The sequence below is a fragment of the Nelusetta ayraudi genome, unplaced genomic scaffold (assembly GCF_046127955.1).
Source record: "Nelusetta ayraudi isolate G7.1 ecotype Tasmania unplaced genomic scaffold, CSIRO-AGI_Nayr_v1 ptg000003l, whole genome shotgun sequence".
NCBI classification, from domain to species: domain Eukaryota; kingdom Metazoa; phylum Chordata; class Actinopteri; order Tetraodontiformes; family Monacanthidae; genus Nelusetta; species Nelusetta ayraudi.
The window spans coordinates 1,416,373-1,433,166 of NW_027466053.1; the positions used below are offsets into that span (position 1 = coordinate 1,416,373).

Here is a 16,794-nt window from a genome sequence, read left to right on the forward strand (position 1 = left end):
TTTGACTTATTTTCACACACTCTTTGCTTTAATTCTCTAAAATGGCACAGGCTGAACCTCGCGGTTTGCCTGTTTATCGGAGCGCGCACACTAGCCTGTGTTTTTGTTTTGTATTTGTGTGCGCGTGTGTCTTTAAGAATGTCAGCCTTACCTGTGTGCGCACGGTGCGCCCCCGCGCGATCAACTACTACTGTGTCCCCTGTGTCCCAGACGGTGTAAACACCGTCTGACACCAGTTGCGCACAATTCTATACCGTTTCTACTCCAAAGACGCAGCAGGTGGGTGGGGGGGTGGGGGCGGCAGGGACCCCATCAGCTGGCCGGCAGGGACGCGCCTGAACCGGAGAAACATGTGCGGCTTCCGTGGGGAACTCTCTCTCTCTCTCTCTCTCTCTCTCTCTCTCTCTCTCTCTCTCTCTCTCTCTCTCTCTCCAATAGGAATCCTTTAGCAACAGGGCTCGCTCTAAATGCGGACATGGGTGTTCCTCCTCCTCCTCCTCCTCCGCACGCTCATTTCTCGCGCACTGCTGTTCCTGCTCGTTCAGTTTCAACACTGATCGGCTGATAGGGGCGCCTCTCCGATGCCACTCTGCTGCTGCTGCTGCTGACAACTTAGAAGAACCCTCCTCCCTCCGCTCCGGTGCGCAGGGCAGGAATGGTCCACGGGAGCGCGTCGCGTCCTGCGGCCATCGGGGAAGAAGTTGGGACGGCAGCGCTGCTTCTCACTGCGCTCGCCGCGCCGATGGTTTAATACGCCGAGAGAAGACGAGGCAAGAAGAGAAGAGGAGTGGAGTCAAGGGAGGTGGAGGAGGTGACGGAATGAGCAACCACAAGGGCGGCGGGATGGCATCGAAGGAAAGGCTGTACGAGCTGTGGATGTTGTACTACACAAAGGTGAGTGCGAGTGCGAGTGCGGAAGAGGAGCTGACGCTGACACCTGTTGTCGCGGCGGCAGGGGTTTCCACCTCCTCAGACGCACGCGCGCGCACACGCACACGCACACGCACACACACTCACAGACACACACAGGCACTCACAAAGGCACTTTCAAGTTTCTAAACGTGAGTGTGTGACCACGATTCGGTTGGCAGGCTGGGTTTTAACGATAGCCCCGGTAGCGATCGTCGTTTATTTAGTGGCGTGCTTGTGCACTAGCCTAGCCGTGGAGTCGCGACTGTGAACCGTAGTGTGATCAAGTGTTCCGTTCGTGCCACTGAGCCGCTCAAGTCACGGGAAACGGCGAGTGTCTCCCAGAAACAGGTGGAAGCGACCACCGCTCCGAGTGGACGGCTCTGATGCTGCCCTACCTGCAGTGCAGACAGACCTGTGTGTGTCACGGCGGCCACTTCCTGTTTCACCCTGCCGTGCCTCGTCCTGCCCTGTTCGGGGGAGTTCGCACCAGACTGACACCTCTGTTGTTTGTTTTTCTGAATTCAATATACAGCGTTCAGTGGCTGAGCCGTTTCTGTTGGGGGTGGGTGGGTGATCAGTAGATACCTGAAATAACTACACGACTCTTTTTATTGTTTCAATTGTTGCTGTAGTTGTATTTATGGAATATTTTCAGTGTGACGGTATAACAGTCAGCCTGTCACCATGCCTGAGAATTAGAAGACAGCAAATGCTAATATTATTAATGATAACAAACCTATATCAGCTTCTTCCTACTGCTCTAGGCTTGCCCTCCCAAACATAGGCAAACATTCTACATGCACAGCGGCTATACCACCCCACCACTTAACATTTAAGCCTATTTAAAGTTCTCTCTCTCTCTCTCTCTCTCTCTCTCTCTCTCTCTCTCTCACTCTCTCTCTCCATTTTTTGTATTTACCTCTCACCCCAGCTGGTCATAAACAGATGACCTCTGACCCTCTGGAGTATGGATCTGTTCAAGGTTTCTTCCCGCTGGGGAGCTTTTCTTTGCCACATTGTACAAAGACGCTTTGAGACGCCTTTGGACGTGATTTAGCGCTGCACAAATAAAAGTTGATTGATTGATTGATTGATTGATGGATGGATGAGGGTTAGTGTTACATTAAATTCCTTCTTTGAGTGTCTTGGTTCCACCAAGAACAAAATCAAGGTCAGTCCTCCAGTCAGAAATACATTGTACATATTAAATACATGCATACATATTTAAAAAAAAAAAAAAAAAATACTGTCCATCAATCAACAAAGACGTGACTTGAGATGCTGTAGTGTGGAAGTGTTGGACCTTTTATCTAATCACCCCTCCCCCTCCGCCACGGGGTGGGCATGGCCACCACATAGCTCTGCCCCTGACAGTGTTGATGTGTTGTATTAGTGACACTGCACTTTTACGTGTTGCAACAAGGAAACAAAATAAGAGTTTAACCCCTCTAATCCCAGTGCAGTGTGTCTGCTGCTGCTGCTGCTGCTGCTGCTGCTGCTGAGTTCATAAACCAGTACGGTGTGATCGATAGGTTTGCTAACAAGAGGAGGGGGTTAGTAACGGGGTGGGGGGAGAGAGCAATCTACGGCTTGAATAATGTCGTCTCTCGGGGGGAGAAAGAAAAAAGTTTGGCTGTGAATAAATGATTACTTTTTAATGTGTTTGCAATCTGCCTCCACGCCCGAGGTCAGAGGAAACAAGCAGCCTCTTTTTTCCATCACAGTGGAAGGACAGCAAGATTTCCCCTGCAGTTCATTCCTAAATAGTCTAGATCCGTTTAAGTATTGGTATCCTTCACGACGGGAAATGATGCATTTATTTCTTTACGTTTAAGTGTATTCTTGTTAAGTGTTGTGTGAAGGAGCAGGGACCTACTGTAGATGCCACGCCCCCACCACCACCACACACACACACACACACACACACACACACACACACACCACCACTACCACCACCATCACCCTTTGCATGCAGCATCTCCATCACAGCGAGCTGCCTCTCTCCTGCCTCTCCTTTGCCCTAGCAACAGAGTTTACAATGACTTTCTCAGGGAATCAGGAAGTGGCGTGCAGGAATACCGGGCACGTGCTAAAGTGGCTGAGGTGAGGCGTTTGGCAGAATGAAATGTCAACGTCTAAAGTGTTTCAGAGGGAGACAAAAGGCAGCAGAAACGCATCGCAGGCACACAAGAGAATCATTCGCTGCCCATCCTTCTGCCATGAACACACTCCTGCATACGACGGCTTTTGTTGTCTGCCTGTTTGTCAAGTTTGTACGTACAATAAGTTGTTCAAATCGGACACGTCCCTGCTCAAACTCCCAGACCTTGTTTGGTGATTCATCACACACACACACACACACACACACACACACACACACACACACACACACACGCACTAAGGAAAGCAAAGTGGACATCAACCATGGCCCAGATTTATGTTCGTGTTTTTTTAGGGACTGAGCTAGTAAAGGTAGACTGGGTTGTCCTTGTTGTTTCTGTCTTCTTCTTATTCCCCTGATGCCTCTTTGAACCTAAATTTAACCTCCCAAACGTGCTACAAAAGTTTCCCTGATTTCCTCTCTACGACTCACCCAGACTCACTAAAACGTCTGTTGTGGCCAGAGATCAATCAGAAACTCAATTCAGTTCAGTTCAAGTACAGGGTAACAAAATGCTGTTTAGCATCAAACCAGAAGTGCAATACAATGAATGTACAGTTCATATGTGCACAGATTTGGTGTTATGAACATTCTATACAGTTAGATATAATATATGGGTTCTATTAATATAGGCACAATATACAGAATATGTAGACAAATATACAGATTAAAGTGAGTGAACATATACAAGTGGACATACTATATAAATGATATAATACATGAATGATATAATCAATTGTTTGTCTTTTTAAATCTGACTTATCCATCTAAAAACCTGTAAATCACACTTCAAAAAGGAAAATAGGAAATGCTGGTTTTCCATTTTATTTGGCTACAAATGTGATCATGTGACTGAGGAGACATCGCTGATGAAAACTATTGTCTCACCATGTGATGATTCAACTTTGCTTTAAACGTGGAGTGTGACTTCGAAATGTTCTGCCAGAGATGAACTGAGGCTAAGAACTGAGAGGCAGAGCAGCGCACCAGTCATTTGTCAGCTCACGGCGACCGCAACATGCGTCTGTGTGATTCAGAAGCTACATGGAAGAAGTTGTGACAAATTCTACTTCGTACACAATGTACTTTGGACGGAAAACTGTGGCCGTGACGAGTGTTTCATCTTTTATTTATATTTTTGGGTGACGAGAAATCATCAGTCACACGTGGCTTTGACGTGTTTTCTCATTTTACAGGCCAGCGTAATATTACAACTTTATTCTCGCTGATTCTTGGTGAACTGCCGCCAAACAAAGCATTGAAGTCACATCTACACAGACAGCCACGCACACAGTGTGTGCGGCTTTAATATTTTGCAGAGGACAGAATGGTGTGGCATGTTTGTGAACAATATTACAGACACATAGTCACATAAATCAGCTTATAGCTGTGAACACCCCTTCACTTGTGTGTGAGACAGTGCAGTCCTGTTTGGGACTCATCCAGCAAACACACTGTGGCAGCTGCCATCGCACGCTTAACAGATCTAAGATCAGATCTCAGAAACAGAGTTAACAGAGTTTAAAGCCTGCAAATATGTTTTGCCTGTTTGTGTCTATGACAGTGGGGCCATTGAAGGCATTCTTAAAGCTGTTTCAGTTGTTGTAGTGTTGTAGGGGAGAGGGGCGGGCAGCAGGTTTAGGATTAACCAGCTTTTTTGATGCAATGGATGTCCTGATGGTGCATGTTGAGATAAGTCTGCGCTGAATCCCGAAGATTGATTCCAAAATGTCTGAGTAAATACAGTATCGCAACAATTGCAGCGATGAGGAAAGCCAAACTTGCTCAGGCTTGCTGATGATAAAGGAACTCTGCTTGCCCTGATTGTGTAAGAAATCACACACACACACACACACACACACACCCCGTGCAGTGGCTTTTAGGTTAGCGGTGGTCTGACACAAAAATGTTTAAAAGCCCTACAAGTATCTCAGAGCACCTGTAGCGAGCACTGGTTGCCTTGCACAGCTCTGCAAACAAGTCTCTTGCCAATATAAACCTGCATTATTGTTTAGTCATTAAATGCGTCTTAATTATCGTGTTTCTGCCGTTGCTGAGAGCAATTAGAGCCACTCAGCGTGCACATTGAAGCTGTCTTTTTTTCCCTCTCTTTTATTTGCTCATTCTGGAGCGCTGGGATGACGGTCGTAAATGTTTCCACCGACGGTGCCGGACAAACGGATCAGTCAGGTCGAGTCACCGTGGATGTGACTTGTCCGATTGTGTCTGGAGGCAGCAGGGAGACGTTCCGCTCAGCTTTGGTTTTACTGCTGGCTGATTGTACGGCTGGAGATTTAAGGCAGTTCAAAGTTGTTGTCGAAGCAGAAATATCTTCAAAGGCAAGTTGTTGATGTGAATTTCATTCTGTGTTTGACACAAGGTGTTCTGGCTCATCGCTGAAGCACTAATTGCAACGTAAATATATGTGCAGTGTCGTAGTGTAATCTGTATATATTGCCTTAATAGTTAATAGTTTATAGTAACTTCTCTTTCACAGTTCTGAACTTAATGGAGATAACTTTACATACGATTCTAATACAATATTTATTAAGGTGTTGATGGTTTCAGGCTAATCTGGACTCCGATTGAAATGCATTTTTATTCAAGCCAGCTAGTTCCTCCTGTTGAGATTGTTCCTCCTGGTTTTTTCCTTCTTCTGAATACAAATTTAAATACAAAGTAGATAATGGCGGTGCTGTGACCTCAAAGATCCTCATTGAGGAGTCTCCCGTGTGCACCGGGTTTGTGTGGTCAGCACGGTATCTTCTGTTTAAACATATCCAACCAAAGCGTATTTACATGCAGTATCTTTCAGAGATAGTGCTGCTGCAGGATGATAGTGAGAGCAATTAAAAAAAAAATTAAAAAAAAAACCCTGCTGATCTATTTCGGTACAACGTTGCTTTTCTGCGGTTGCAAGCTGCAGGATAAAGTGTGTGATTAGCCGCTGATCATCAGCTTGTGGGAGGGGCTAATTAGAGCCTGCAGTGTCAGAAAGGGACCGCAGTGACAACCTAACTGCCACCCATCCATACAGCTGTGAAACCACCTCCCCGGCCCGCTGTTGTGAGCTGTGAACTTCCTGTAGCAGTGATGGTGCTATGATTCATGGCGCTGCGCCGAACTGTGAGATACATGAATGTATTCTGGTGCCTGGAGACTAGATTCCCCCGTGTGGCTCCGTGTGGCTTGTTTATCAACAGAGGAGCCGGCGGGGAGGAAAATGAAAGTGCTCTTTGCTTTCGGCCTCGTGCAGCAGGAAGCAGCAGAATGCCAAGCAGTGGAAAGCGCCACAGCTGCTCGGCCTTGTGCGGAGAGAGCGGAGATGAATAACAGCGAGTTTCCTCGTGCTTGCTCTGCTCTGCATCGGCTCCTTTCTTCCCTCCTGAGTGGGACATCTGACAGCCGCTCACGCTGCCAGCTCTCTGGCACGTCCAGGCAGCGAAGGTCACAAGTGACGCAAATGTATTGGAGAAGTTTTGCTGCTGGTCAATTCTGATTTTGTTCCAAATGATTTTCAGTGCGAGGTAGGAGGAGCAGAGCGGCTCAGCCAACCCAGTCACATCCGTCCAAAAACAACACACGGAAGCATCTTTGTTTGGAACGCAAAACTGCAAAATTCCAAAAGTCTTGTCATCCATCGGACAGAATAAGAGTTGACACATCCTGCCGGGGCTCTCGGCAGCAACAGTAGCAAATGATTTGTTGTTGTCGGCCAGAAACCCTGTTATTGAATTGTCGGTGACGCGAGAGAGAATCCAGGCATTCAGCTGCTGTAGTTTAATTGTGAAAGAAAAGTGAAGGAGTGTTGTAAATATTGATTAGTGTCTGAGCCTCTCCCACTCACTCACTTTTATTTGCTTTATTTATGTTAAGCTATCTGTCTGAATCTCACTCAATATCAATTTATTTTATTTCAAAAATAAAATTTTACAACTTCACACACATTCCTGCTTTCTTTAAATCTATCTTTACTCCATTATCTCCCTGGGAAACTCCTGATGCTCTACAAATACTTGTTTGTTGCGGTCATGTTGTGCAGTGCGGTGGAACTTCTTTTAGTGGTTTTGTTTTTGTTTTGAAATGGAGGGTGTCCCTCCCTCCGCCCCCCTCCCCCTCTGGCCGTCCCTCCCTCACATCAAGAGTCAGAAGAGGAAGGGGTCTGACGCGGGAGTCGCAACATAAAGGAAATCAGCCCTGCTCATGAGTGGCATGTCATTTCCTGCTTCGCTCTCTTCAACTTTTAAAAGACAGTAAAGCAGGAGCCGAGTCGGACGCTGCACGGTGGCTGCTGCAGCGCAGCGTCTTAGCTGCTCGCCTGGAGACCAAACGACTGAGACCGGGTTCTTCAGGAACCTGGCGGCCTGCGCCGCCGCATACAATGAGAGATGGACTGGCCCAGAAGTCCATGCCAGTTGGTAATGTACAGCTAACGCCACATGCAGCATTAGGAAAGGCCGCTTTGTAGCAGCAGCAGAGTCAGTCAGGTGCTGGAGAGACTTCTGCAGGGTCTGGCTGGAGGGTGGGAGGTCTATCATAGTGACATTCTTACTGAGCGATGACAGCAGGCACCTGTTTGACTATGACGCAAAGTGTTATTTGCATTGTGGGTGTTCAGCTGGAGAAAAGCCGAGTCTTCTCTCACGGCGTCGGCTCAGGAGAGGCTGCCTCAAAAACAGCAACGCAGCACATTGGCGTGACCTGGAGGTGTTCCATCACGCAGGGGTGCTGGTGGTGGTGAAGTCATCGAGCTCGGGTTCGGGAAAATCAGAAAAGTTACTCGGCTGTTACTCAGGTGTTTTGGTGCTTGACATTGACCTCCTCCTAAGCTGAAACTCTCTGGTTCTGCTTCGGGCTGTTTGGTCTTGTGGTCTGAGATGGAGGCGCCTGATGTGAGGGAGGGAAGAGTGGCAGGATATGTTGTGACGCTCGCTCCGATGAGGCCCGAGATAGCAGGCGCTCGTGCACAGCACAACGCAACATCATCAGCGTCTCTGCATAATTGAATGCAGCAGAGTGAAAGACGCTGCCGGTGTTGGGCGGCGGAACGGCAGGAAGCTGCCAAGCTGCCGAGACTCCTTCGCTGTGGCCTGAAGCACGTCAAGGGAACCTGTTGATTTTGTTATTTTGTGGCATTCCCCCCCCCCCCCCCACTCCCTCTGCCTCTCTGTCTTTCTCAGTCTGCAACATCCTGTTGCAAAAAAAAGAGGTCAAGTCGTTGAGACAGAAGCATTTTCACACCGTATCACCAATGTTCACTCAATGTTCCACGGCGGTGCAAACGACAGTCTCATGATAGTTTGTTCAGAGTTCTTCAGATTGACTCACTGGCTCCTCCCTCTCGCCCGCAGAAGGACGTCAACTACCTGCAGCAGTGGTTGGAGGCGTTTGTGGCGTCCTTCGAGAGGCTCATTGACGTGCAGTCGCTGGAGCCTCGGAGGTGAGAGCTCGCTGACCTTTGAACCCCTGCGGCAGAGATACCGCCTTGTATCTCCACGTCTTTATGTTGTGTGTAAACGCCGCCCTCGTTTCTTTTTTGGCTCTCCACTACTGCCCCTCCCACACCACACCTTCCCCTCCCCTCCTCCACCCCCTCCCAGGCTGGAGGAGTGCAGCTCCGAAGTTCCCCTGCTCCCTAGGGAGGTCCTGGTGCTCCTGGGCACCAAGCTATGGGAGAGCACGGCTCAGCTCTCGGTCGCCACCGAGCAGAGCGGCGGCGGCGGCGGCGGCGGCGGCACGCCACGCCCCCTGCTGCTCGTCAAGTTCTTCATCATCGTTTGCAGGTGGGACTCTTCGCCGCATGTCGTCATAGCAAACCCCTGACAGCAGGGCGGCGCGTCGTCTTTTCCTTCTTTAGATTTTACAATCCAATCTGTCGCACTGTAAGGGATACATTTATTCTGGTGGTTGAATCTTAAAGGACCACTGTGGAACATTTAAGAAGAAGAAGAAGAAGCCTCCATTAATGCCACATTGGGGAAATTTGCATAATTACAGCAACAATACAATAGAAAAGAATTTATATTAGTTTATATATATTATATGTTAATAGTTTATATTAAAATAAAAAATATTTATAGGCTAACAGGGAACAAACAGCGATCAAACAAGATTCACTTTAGATAGACATTTAGTCTTTAATTCTTTAATTTACAAATGATGTACATTATTATTGACATAAATTACAATTTTCTCAAGATGGCGCCGCACGAGTGGCAGAGAGTCACAGCAGTGTTGAATATTTAAAGGGAACCAGTGGCCTGATCGATAAACGAGGAAGTGCTGTGTTTGTGTTCTCTGTCGCCAATAATAAGCATATTTACATGAAGAACATTAACACAAGTCAGGCAGTGAGTCTGTTGTGCTGCCACCACGTTTTAGTGATTTCACTGAGATCCAGTGGGGCATCAGACAGCACAAGCTAACACAAACCCAATAGGATGCAACATGATATGTTAGCATTTGATGCTACTAATTGTTACACGCTGGACCTTTCAGCACACTTCGAAATTCACCCTTTTTGTCCTTAATCATAAACTGCTCAGACTCAAACTGCAGTGTGTAGATGTTATGGTGGACTTGTTGCTCTTCTCCCTCTGCATCCAGGAACATGGAGAACATCGACACAGAGAAGGCTCCGGGTTTTGTCTTCGAAACCATCCGGCTTTTACATTTCTGCCTCGACCAGGTGAGGTTCCTCACTCTGAAGTGAACTGGGCTCAGCTCCAACAAGTTCCGTCTGTCATTCACGTAGTTACGCCGCAAAGAGGTGAAAGAGGCAGCGGAGCTACTGTTTAAGTGGAAGCGACTTTGTTAGCGGGATACTGACACTGTCACTCAAAAGCCACTCAACTTGTTTGCAGTGAAAGAAGAAGTGGGTGTGTGTGTTTGTATATTCATGGAGCTGGAATGCTTTGTGTTTGTGGCACGTTGGGAGCGGGTCTAAAGATAGCTGTACTGTACCTGGGCTGCGGATGAGTTGCTTATCTTGTGTTTTGTGGCGCAGCTGAAGACGGGCCGAGGGGATCCTGCGACTCTGCAGCCGGTGGTGCAGTACGGACTGGTGCTGTGCGAGAGTCTGTTCGACCCTTATCAGACGTGGAGGAGGCGCCTGGCAGGGTGAGTGCACGGCTGCTGCTGCTGCGTTGCTGTGCCCTGCCTGCAACTGCTGCTGTGACTGTGTGGGAAGTGGAGTTTAGCCAGACAAGAAGGCCAGCAGGCAACCTGATGTGTTGAACATCTCGCACAACCCTTTGTTGTGCGAGATGACGGCCCGTAAAGCCTCTGAATCGGGCCTCGGTGTCGTCGAGCAGCTTCGGCGGCAGACTGGGTGTTGTGATGCGAGCGCTGACCCCGACCTTTTGTGTGATGCAGGGAAGAGGTGAGCTTGCTGGAGAGGAACAAGTATAAGTTCTCACCGCTGGAGCTGCCCGGGGAGCTGCCTGCTCTCTTCCACGGTGAGACACGGCCGCCGTCCATCAGCAGAAATACAAACGAGCCATCTTCTGCGACCAACCTCGCCACTCTCAGCGTGAGAGTGGAGCTAAAAAAAAAAAAACAGTCATTGTTCAACTTCCAATTCTCAGGTTTTCAGTCTAAGCGTGTCTAAGAATAGAAGCCAATGTTGGTCAGCGATTGCTGATGTTTGAGCCGAGTGATGAAATCTCAGCAGGGCCGGCCTGTGCAAGGTTTAGCAGGATTATGCCGTCATAGTCGGCTTTAATTAGCGGCAATTGTGTAACTGCATGGCTTCTCTTTGGATTTAACGGCGAAAATGCGGGCGCTAATCTTTACCAATCGACTAAAGAGATCGCAAGTATAACTCAAAAGAATTGGAGATCTTTAAAAAAAAAAAAAAGAAGAAGATTCGGGACTAAATTGGTGAAATGTTGTGTTTCTGTAATAGGAATCAGTTTTACAAAGAAACCAAATATTTCAAATCAAACATTCCATTGAAAACCACTTGAGGCAGTTTGTTAAGGAAATATAATGAATGACGTTGGTTAGATTTGATTGCAATACACACTGTCATTAAAGGTTTGTGTTGTTGTATGAATGGTATTAACTAAACTGTAACTTGGGAACTAAAAAGGAAAGTGACTGTCTTGGCCGGAAGCTATTTCACTTTATTTTTTCTTTGTTTTTTTTGTAACATTATTTCTTGTGATAAATGCGCAGATTATGTGGGAACGTTTATTTTTCAAAATGAAACTGTTCCTTGGTTTTACAAGGGAATGAAATCAAGAACTTGAAGATGAAAATAATTGAGACGTAGACATTTGCCATTCAGAGATGGGTTCAAATAAAGAGACAAACATATTGTAAGTGTTTTCCAGCCATGGCTGATTTCTTGAACTCGCCCTGTGTGTGCAGAAAGTCTGCAGGAAAGCGAGCGGATCCCAGAACCCCTGGTGCTGCGGCTGGTCCATCTCCAGGGGGCCGTTATCAGCGGAGGAAAGGTCTGCCTCCTCATCCGCACTCCTCATTACCGTTTTCATTCACCCACACGCCAAAAGCAAGCCATCATTAGCGGTCACTGCAACTATTAGCATTCTTATTGTTCCTTCCAAACTTTGCCAGAAAAACGGCCTCCTCTCCATCACCCCTCGCTCGGCGGAGGATCTGTTCTCCGTGCTGCGAGCCTGGTGCTGCCGCAGCTCGGACCAGGCCAAGGACGCTGCGCTGCCCCGGCTGACCCTGCGCTGCTTGACGGCCATGATCCACCTGCTGCACAGCAGCAGCCCTGCTGAGCGGCAGGTGGAGATCAGGGCCATCCTGGAGAGCTACTTCCGGCTCCTCAACTGGAACCGGCCGCTGAGTGGAGAGCAGGAGGACGGCCAGAGCTGGGAAGAGAGTCTCATCTCCCTCCAGAGCCAAATGCTGAGTAAGAAGAGTTCAGTTCTGTTCTGTTCTGTCACTCAATCAATCAATCAATCAATCAATCAATTGATCGATCTATTATACTTTATACTTTATTGATCCCTTGGGAGGGTTCCCTCAGAGAAACAAACAAACTTTTTATTTTAAGTTTTTTTTTTATTTTGTCAACACTCGAGGCATCATGGGAAGTCACACGCCCCTACTTCCCCCTGCAGCAGCAGCAGCAGCAGCAGCAGCAGCAGCAGCAGCAGCAGCGTGTTGCTCAGAGGAGCATGATGGTCCGTCACACCAGTCCGGCCACTGAGTCACCTGACTGGGTTTATCAGGATACCATCACATTGGTTAAAGTAGCACATCTTATCCGCAAACTTCTGTGAACTGTTGTGTTTACACACACACACACACACACACACACACACACACACACACACACAGTCTCCCGTGCCATAACTCGAGAGACCATTGGTCAGGATGGTAACCACACACACACACACACACACACACACACACACACACACACACACACACACATCTGTCAGGACATGTTCTGTTCTGTTCCTGTGACCAGGAGAGGATGGTGCTGTCGCATTATTTATAGATGCCTCGTCAAAGCTGACGTTGACCTTTGTACTTCCTCCTTCATGTCATCATTTCTGTTCCCAAGAGTGACATTCTTTGTGAAATCTTTGAATATGGTGTGTATTATTTGTGGATTCATGCATTTATGTGTGAATTTTCACCTGTGTTGAGAAATGTTTGTGATTTTTAAACCCCAGGAAGAATAGTTGCTGCTAAGTGTCTTCACATAGATCAGTATCATTAATGATAATGAACTCACCTAACTGGTCACATGACTCAGGACCCATGAATTAGTTCTCGGGTCCAAAAAACTTGACTGTGTCTCCTGTGACTCCAGTGACTCCTGCTCTTCTCAGTGCACCAGGCCTTTTGGGGATCTTTTTCCGAGGTGAAATGCTTGATTTCCCTGCTGTCTTGTCAACATTTTCATCCTTGAAATCCTTGCAGCCGCCGTTCCCGAGATCCTGCAGTGCCCCGACAGACCAGTCCTCCAGGCCGTCTTCCTCAACAACAACTGCTTTGAACACATCCTCAGGCTCGTTCAGAACAGCAAGGTCGGCCCTCTTCACATCTGTCTGTCTGTCTGTCTGTCTGTCTGTCTGTCTGTCTGTCACCTCCTTGAATCATGTCTGTGTCTCTCTTGTGGTTTCACTGCACTGTCTCGAGGACGTGCTCGCCTCCAGGTTACTGCTTTTCTGCCTGGCAACTCCACGGGCACCGTGGTGGAACCTCCTCAGAGGAGAAGACGGATCATCAAAAAAAAGAAAATGTCTCCATTGCCTCCCACTCACTCATGACTTGCTGTCTAACTGTGCGTCTCTTTGTGTCTGTCTGTCTGTCTGTCTGTCTGTCTGTCTGTGCACCTGCGCGAGCAGCTCTTTCAGAGCGGCAGACTCGGTAGGCCCGAGCGCGAGATTTATTGTGACCTCACCACGTGTTTACTCACAGAGGTCGAAGTGGACCAGGTACTTTCCCCTACTCGCTGGCAGTATTGGTCTGTCAGCAGGAAATTCAGCCTCTGCTCCTTTCTTCTTATTTTTCCGTCAAAGCAGTCAGCTCTATTCAAACAGGAAGCGCGTGACAGGAAGTCTGGTTTGCGCTCATTTGTAAATAAAGCAGGTAGCTCCTCCTTGGTAGCCAGTGATTGTCTGGACTTCCCTGTTTTATCTGCCTCGTCTGTCCGTCCTGAACACTCGATCTGACCCATCTGAGCCACTCCTCCATTCAAACTGAACCCAGCAAGGCAACTGAAGGCCGGGATGGGTTAGCTTTCCGTGCGCTAATTATCAGTAGCCGATACGGCTAATTGGAGGAATTCTTTTTTTGGCTCTGCTGCTTTAGATGAAACTCCGAATCAGACGCTGAATTCCCTGTTGACAAGCATGCTGTGCTTTGCCTCAAGCATGTTGTTGTTGTTGTTGTTGTTGTTGTTGTTTTACAGTTGCATGTCTTTTCTCCATCTCTCCTCCTGGCTGCTTTGTCACATGATGTTCCTGTTTTTCCCATGTGAAGGACCAGGCTCGTGTCCGGGGCCTGAAGTCGCCTCATTTCTGCCTGTAGTTTGGGAGTTAGTTGCTTTAGTCTGTCTTAGTGATGCCAACTTTCATTACGAAAAATAAAGGAATGTTCCGGGCCATGGCCATCACAGGCCAGTGGCTCCCAGTAGTGGTCAATCACAACTTAAAACAGGGTTTCAAAAAAGTATATGGTTCACATAGTCTGAACTGCTTTGTTCCCAATAGACATTGGAAATAATGTTTAAATTGTATAGAAATCTTTGAATAGAACGTATTTTTTACACAGCAATCAATAAAGTGCAGGATGGATGGCTTCTACAAAGGAATTAAAGAAATTAAGCTGAAAATAACCAGCAATCCTGATTCTTGGCCTACTCTAAGCAAGCTACGCAGCCAGTCCGCAGTTGTTGTGAGATGGGTTGTGTAATGCTATTGCGTGCAGCTACGTAGATTATGGTTTTGAACGCAAACTCTATGGAAACAAATGTGAGTTTGCATGGTATAAATAAAGTTACATTCAAGACACCTCAGAAATACGGGACAAACCCTGTCCTTTATCCAATCAGAACGGGACGCAACATTTCAGCATCAAATATGGGACAGTTGTGTATCTTGACGGTTGGCAGCTCTAGTCTTTCTTGATGGTTGGCTTGGATTTTTTTTTTGTTGTTGCATGCAGCAGGGGACGTATTTCGGTCACTAACAAAGAGGTGATTGTTTTGGGCGACTGGTGCTGGAGTTCACCTACTTACAGCTGCGGTGTGGAAATGTGCTGCTGCTGCTTCCCACTTTGCACTGTTGGCGATTAATTCAAAGCCAAACGGGACTTTTCACTCACTCATTCTTTTGGTGACAGTATTTTTTTTTTCTCCTCTCCCGCAGTTGTTTTAGCAGCTCCTTCTGGGTTGTGTCTTCTCTGCCTGCGTGTTCATCTTCTCTCACCGCCACTGTTTTGGTGTGTAGGTCTGGAAGAAAGGGACGGACAGCATTACCATCCATGCCTTGGGAGTCCTCACCGCCATTATGAGTAACTCACCTTCAGCCAAGGTACGTCCGCCTGCGCTCAGTTCACATCTCCTCGTGTCGCTTCACCAAGAACTGCACCACAGTTCTAGGCAGTAGCTGCAGTGCAGCGTGATAGCTGGGGCCTGATGAGAGAAGTTTTAATTCCTTCAGTGGAATGAAAGTGTGCCAGCTAGTTATCTGCTGATGAGCGGCTTTCAAGCGGCCTATTTCTGTCTCTGTCTCCTCAGGAGGTTTTCAAGGAGAGGATCGGTTACTCCCAGCTGTTTGATGTGCTGAAGAGTCAAGGTCAACCCACCAAGAGGCTGCTGCAGGAGTTGATGAACATGGTGAAATGCGCATTTCCTCATTACCTCCTCCCCCGCCAGCCTCCTCCCGGAGCGCCGCAGTCAATTTGCTCTTATTGATGACCTTGTTTCTATTTAAATGGCGTTGATTGTTTCCCGTCCCGCGCTGTCTCCAGGCAGTGGAGGGCGAGCACGTGCACGCTCACCACCTCGGCATCAGCAACGAGCAGCCGCTGCTGCTACTGCTGCAGTGGCTGCCGGACCTGTGGGCCCAGAGGGGCATGCAGCTGCTGGTGGCCCAGTGGCTGGCCGCCGTGTGCGGGGGCTCCCTGGCGTGCCGCACGGTGGCCGTGGAGGCCGGCATGGTGGGCGCTCTGCTGCAGGTGCTCTCGCAGCCGCAGAGCCTGGACCGGCAGTGTGCCGACGCCCTGCTGGGCCTCCTGCAGGACTTGACTTCGCTGTGCCTGAGGCCCGACGAGCTGAAGAGCCTGCTGCGGCTGCTCCGGGTGGACCAGGAGGGGGCGGGGAAGGCGCACCCCTACTGCGCCCGCGTCATCAGGGTGCTCTCGGCCACGGCGGCCAGGTTGGGGCAGGACAGCGCCCTGCAGTACTTTGACCTCACGCACCCCCTGGCTGGGATCATGGTGCCCACCGTGCAGCGCTGGCCGGGCAGCGGCTTCGCCTTCCACGCTTGGCTCTGCCTCAACGTGGAGTTCGGCAACAACCGGAAGCCTCACCCCGCCTCGGGAGCGGGGGCCCAGCACGACATGAGCAAGGGGCCGCGCAGGAAGCAGCTCTACAGGTACCGGCTTGTGACAGCAGCCAGGCTCGGCGCAGTCAACTGTGCAACAGGACGTCTTGTCTTCTGTTTTTTTTCATGGTGAAGCAACGAGAGGCTTTGTGAAAGAAAGGATGTGCTTTCTGCTGCTTCTGTGTAGTTTCTTCACGGCGAGCGGAACTGGCCTGGAGGCTTTCTTCACCATGGAGGGGGTGCTGGTGGTGGCCGTGTGCACCAAGAAGGACTACATGGCCGTGTCCCTGCCAGAGCACCCGCTGGCTGACTCCTGCTGGGTGAGAGCGGACCAGGGGCTTTTTTTGGATTCGTTCAATGACGAAACAACAAATTTGTTTATTTTTTTTATCCTAGTGCTGTTCTGGCTGCTGATGTGGGAGCAAAATAACGACTGGGGGGGTTAAAACCGGAATCTTTGCTGAACAGCTTTGTCTTTGTGTTTGCTCTTTGATGTCCTGGTGACAGCACTCGGTGGCCATAGTTCACACCCCGGGCCGCCGCCCCTTCGGCCAGAACCTGGTCACCGTCTACATCGATGGAGAGCAGTGCATCAACGCTCAGCTTCGCTTTCCATCTCTGGGCGAGGTAGCGAAGGCTGATATTTACATTCTGCTGATCCTGGATCTTCTCCCCATTAATCTC

The 16,794-nt window shown here is 48.7% G+C and overlaps 1 protein-coding gene across 3 annotated transcripts in view; it reads left to right on the forward strand.

Moving 5' to 3' along the window:
• The first annotated feature begins 210 nt into the window (after nt 1-210).
• Nucleotides 211-16,794, forward strand: part of nbeal2 (neurobeachin-like 2) — a 38,637-nt gene continuing 22,053 nt past the window's right edge. The window contains exons 1-15 of one of the 3 annotated variants that reach the window (XM_076027948.1): nt 211-894; nt 8,425-8,513; nt 8,674-8,856; nt 9,680-9,761; nt 10,080-10,192; nt 10,448-10,530; nt 11,447-11,532; nt 11,654-11,957; nt 12,980-13,086; nt 13,408-13,497; nt 15,013-15,096; nt 15,303-15,401; nt 15,536-16,161; nt 16,298-16,430; nt 16,618-16,737. In XM_076027948.1, the coding sequence (XP_075884063.1) occupies nt 820-894; nt 8,425-8,513; nt 8,674-8,856; nt 9,680-9,761; nt 10,080-10,192; nt 10,448-10,530; nt 11,447-11,532; nt 11,654-11,957; nt 12,980-13,086; nt 13,408-13,497; nt 15,013-15,096; nt 15,303-15,401; nt 15,536-16,161; nt 16,298-16,430; nt 16,618-16,737 (2,274 nt within the window). In that variant the 5' untranslated portion in view covers nt 211-819. Of the gene's footprint in view, nt 895-7,272; nt 7,492-8,424; nt 8,514-8,673; nt 8,857-9,679; nt 9,762-10,079; nt 10,193-10,447; nt 10,531-11,446; nt 11,533-11,653; nt 11,958-12,979; nt 13,087-13,407; nt 13,498-15,012; nt 15,097-15,302; nt 15,402-15,535; nt 16,162-16,297; nt 16,431-16,617; nt 16,738-16,794 lie in introns of those variants that run through there. The other 2 variants (XM_076027957.1, XM_076027964.1) reach the window with 2 other exon arrangements.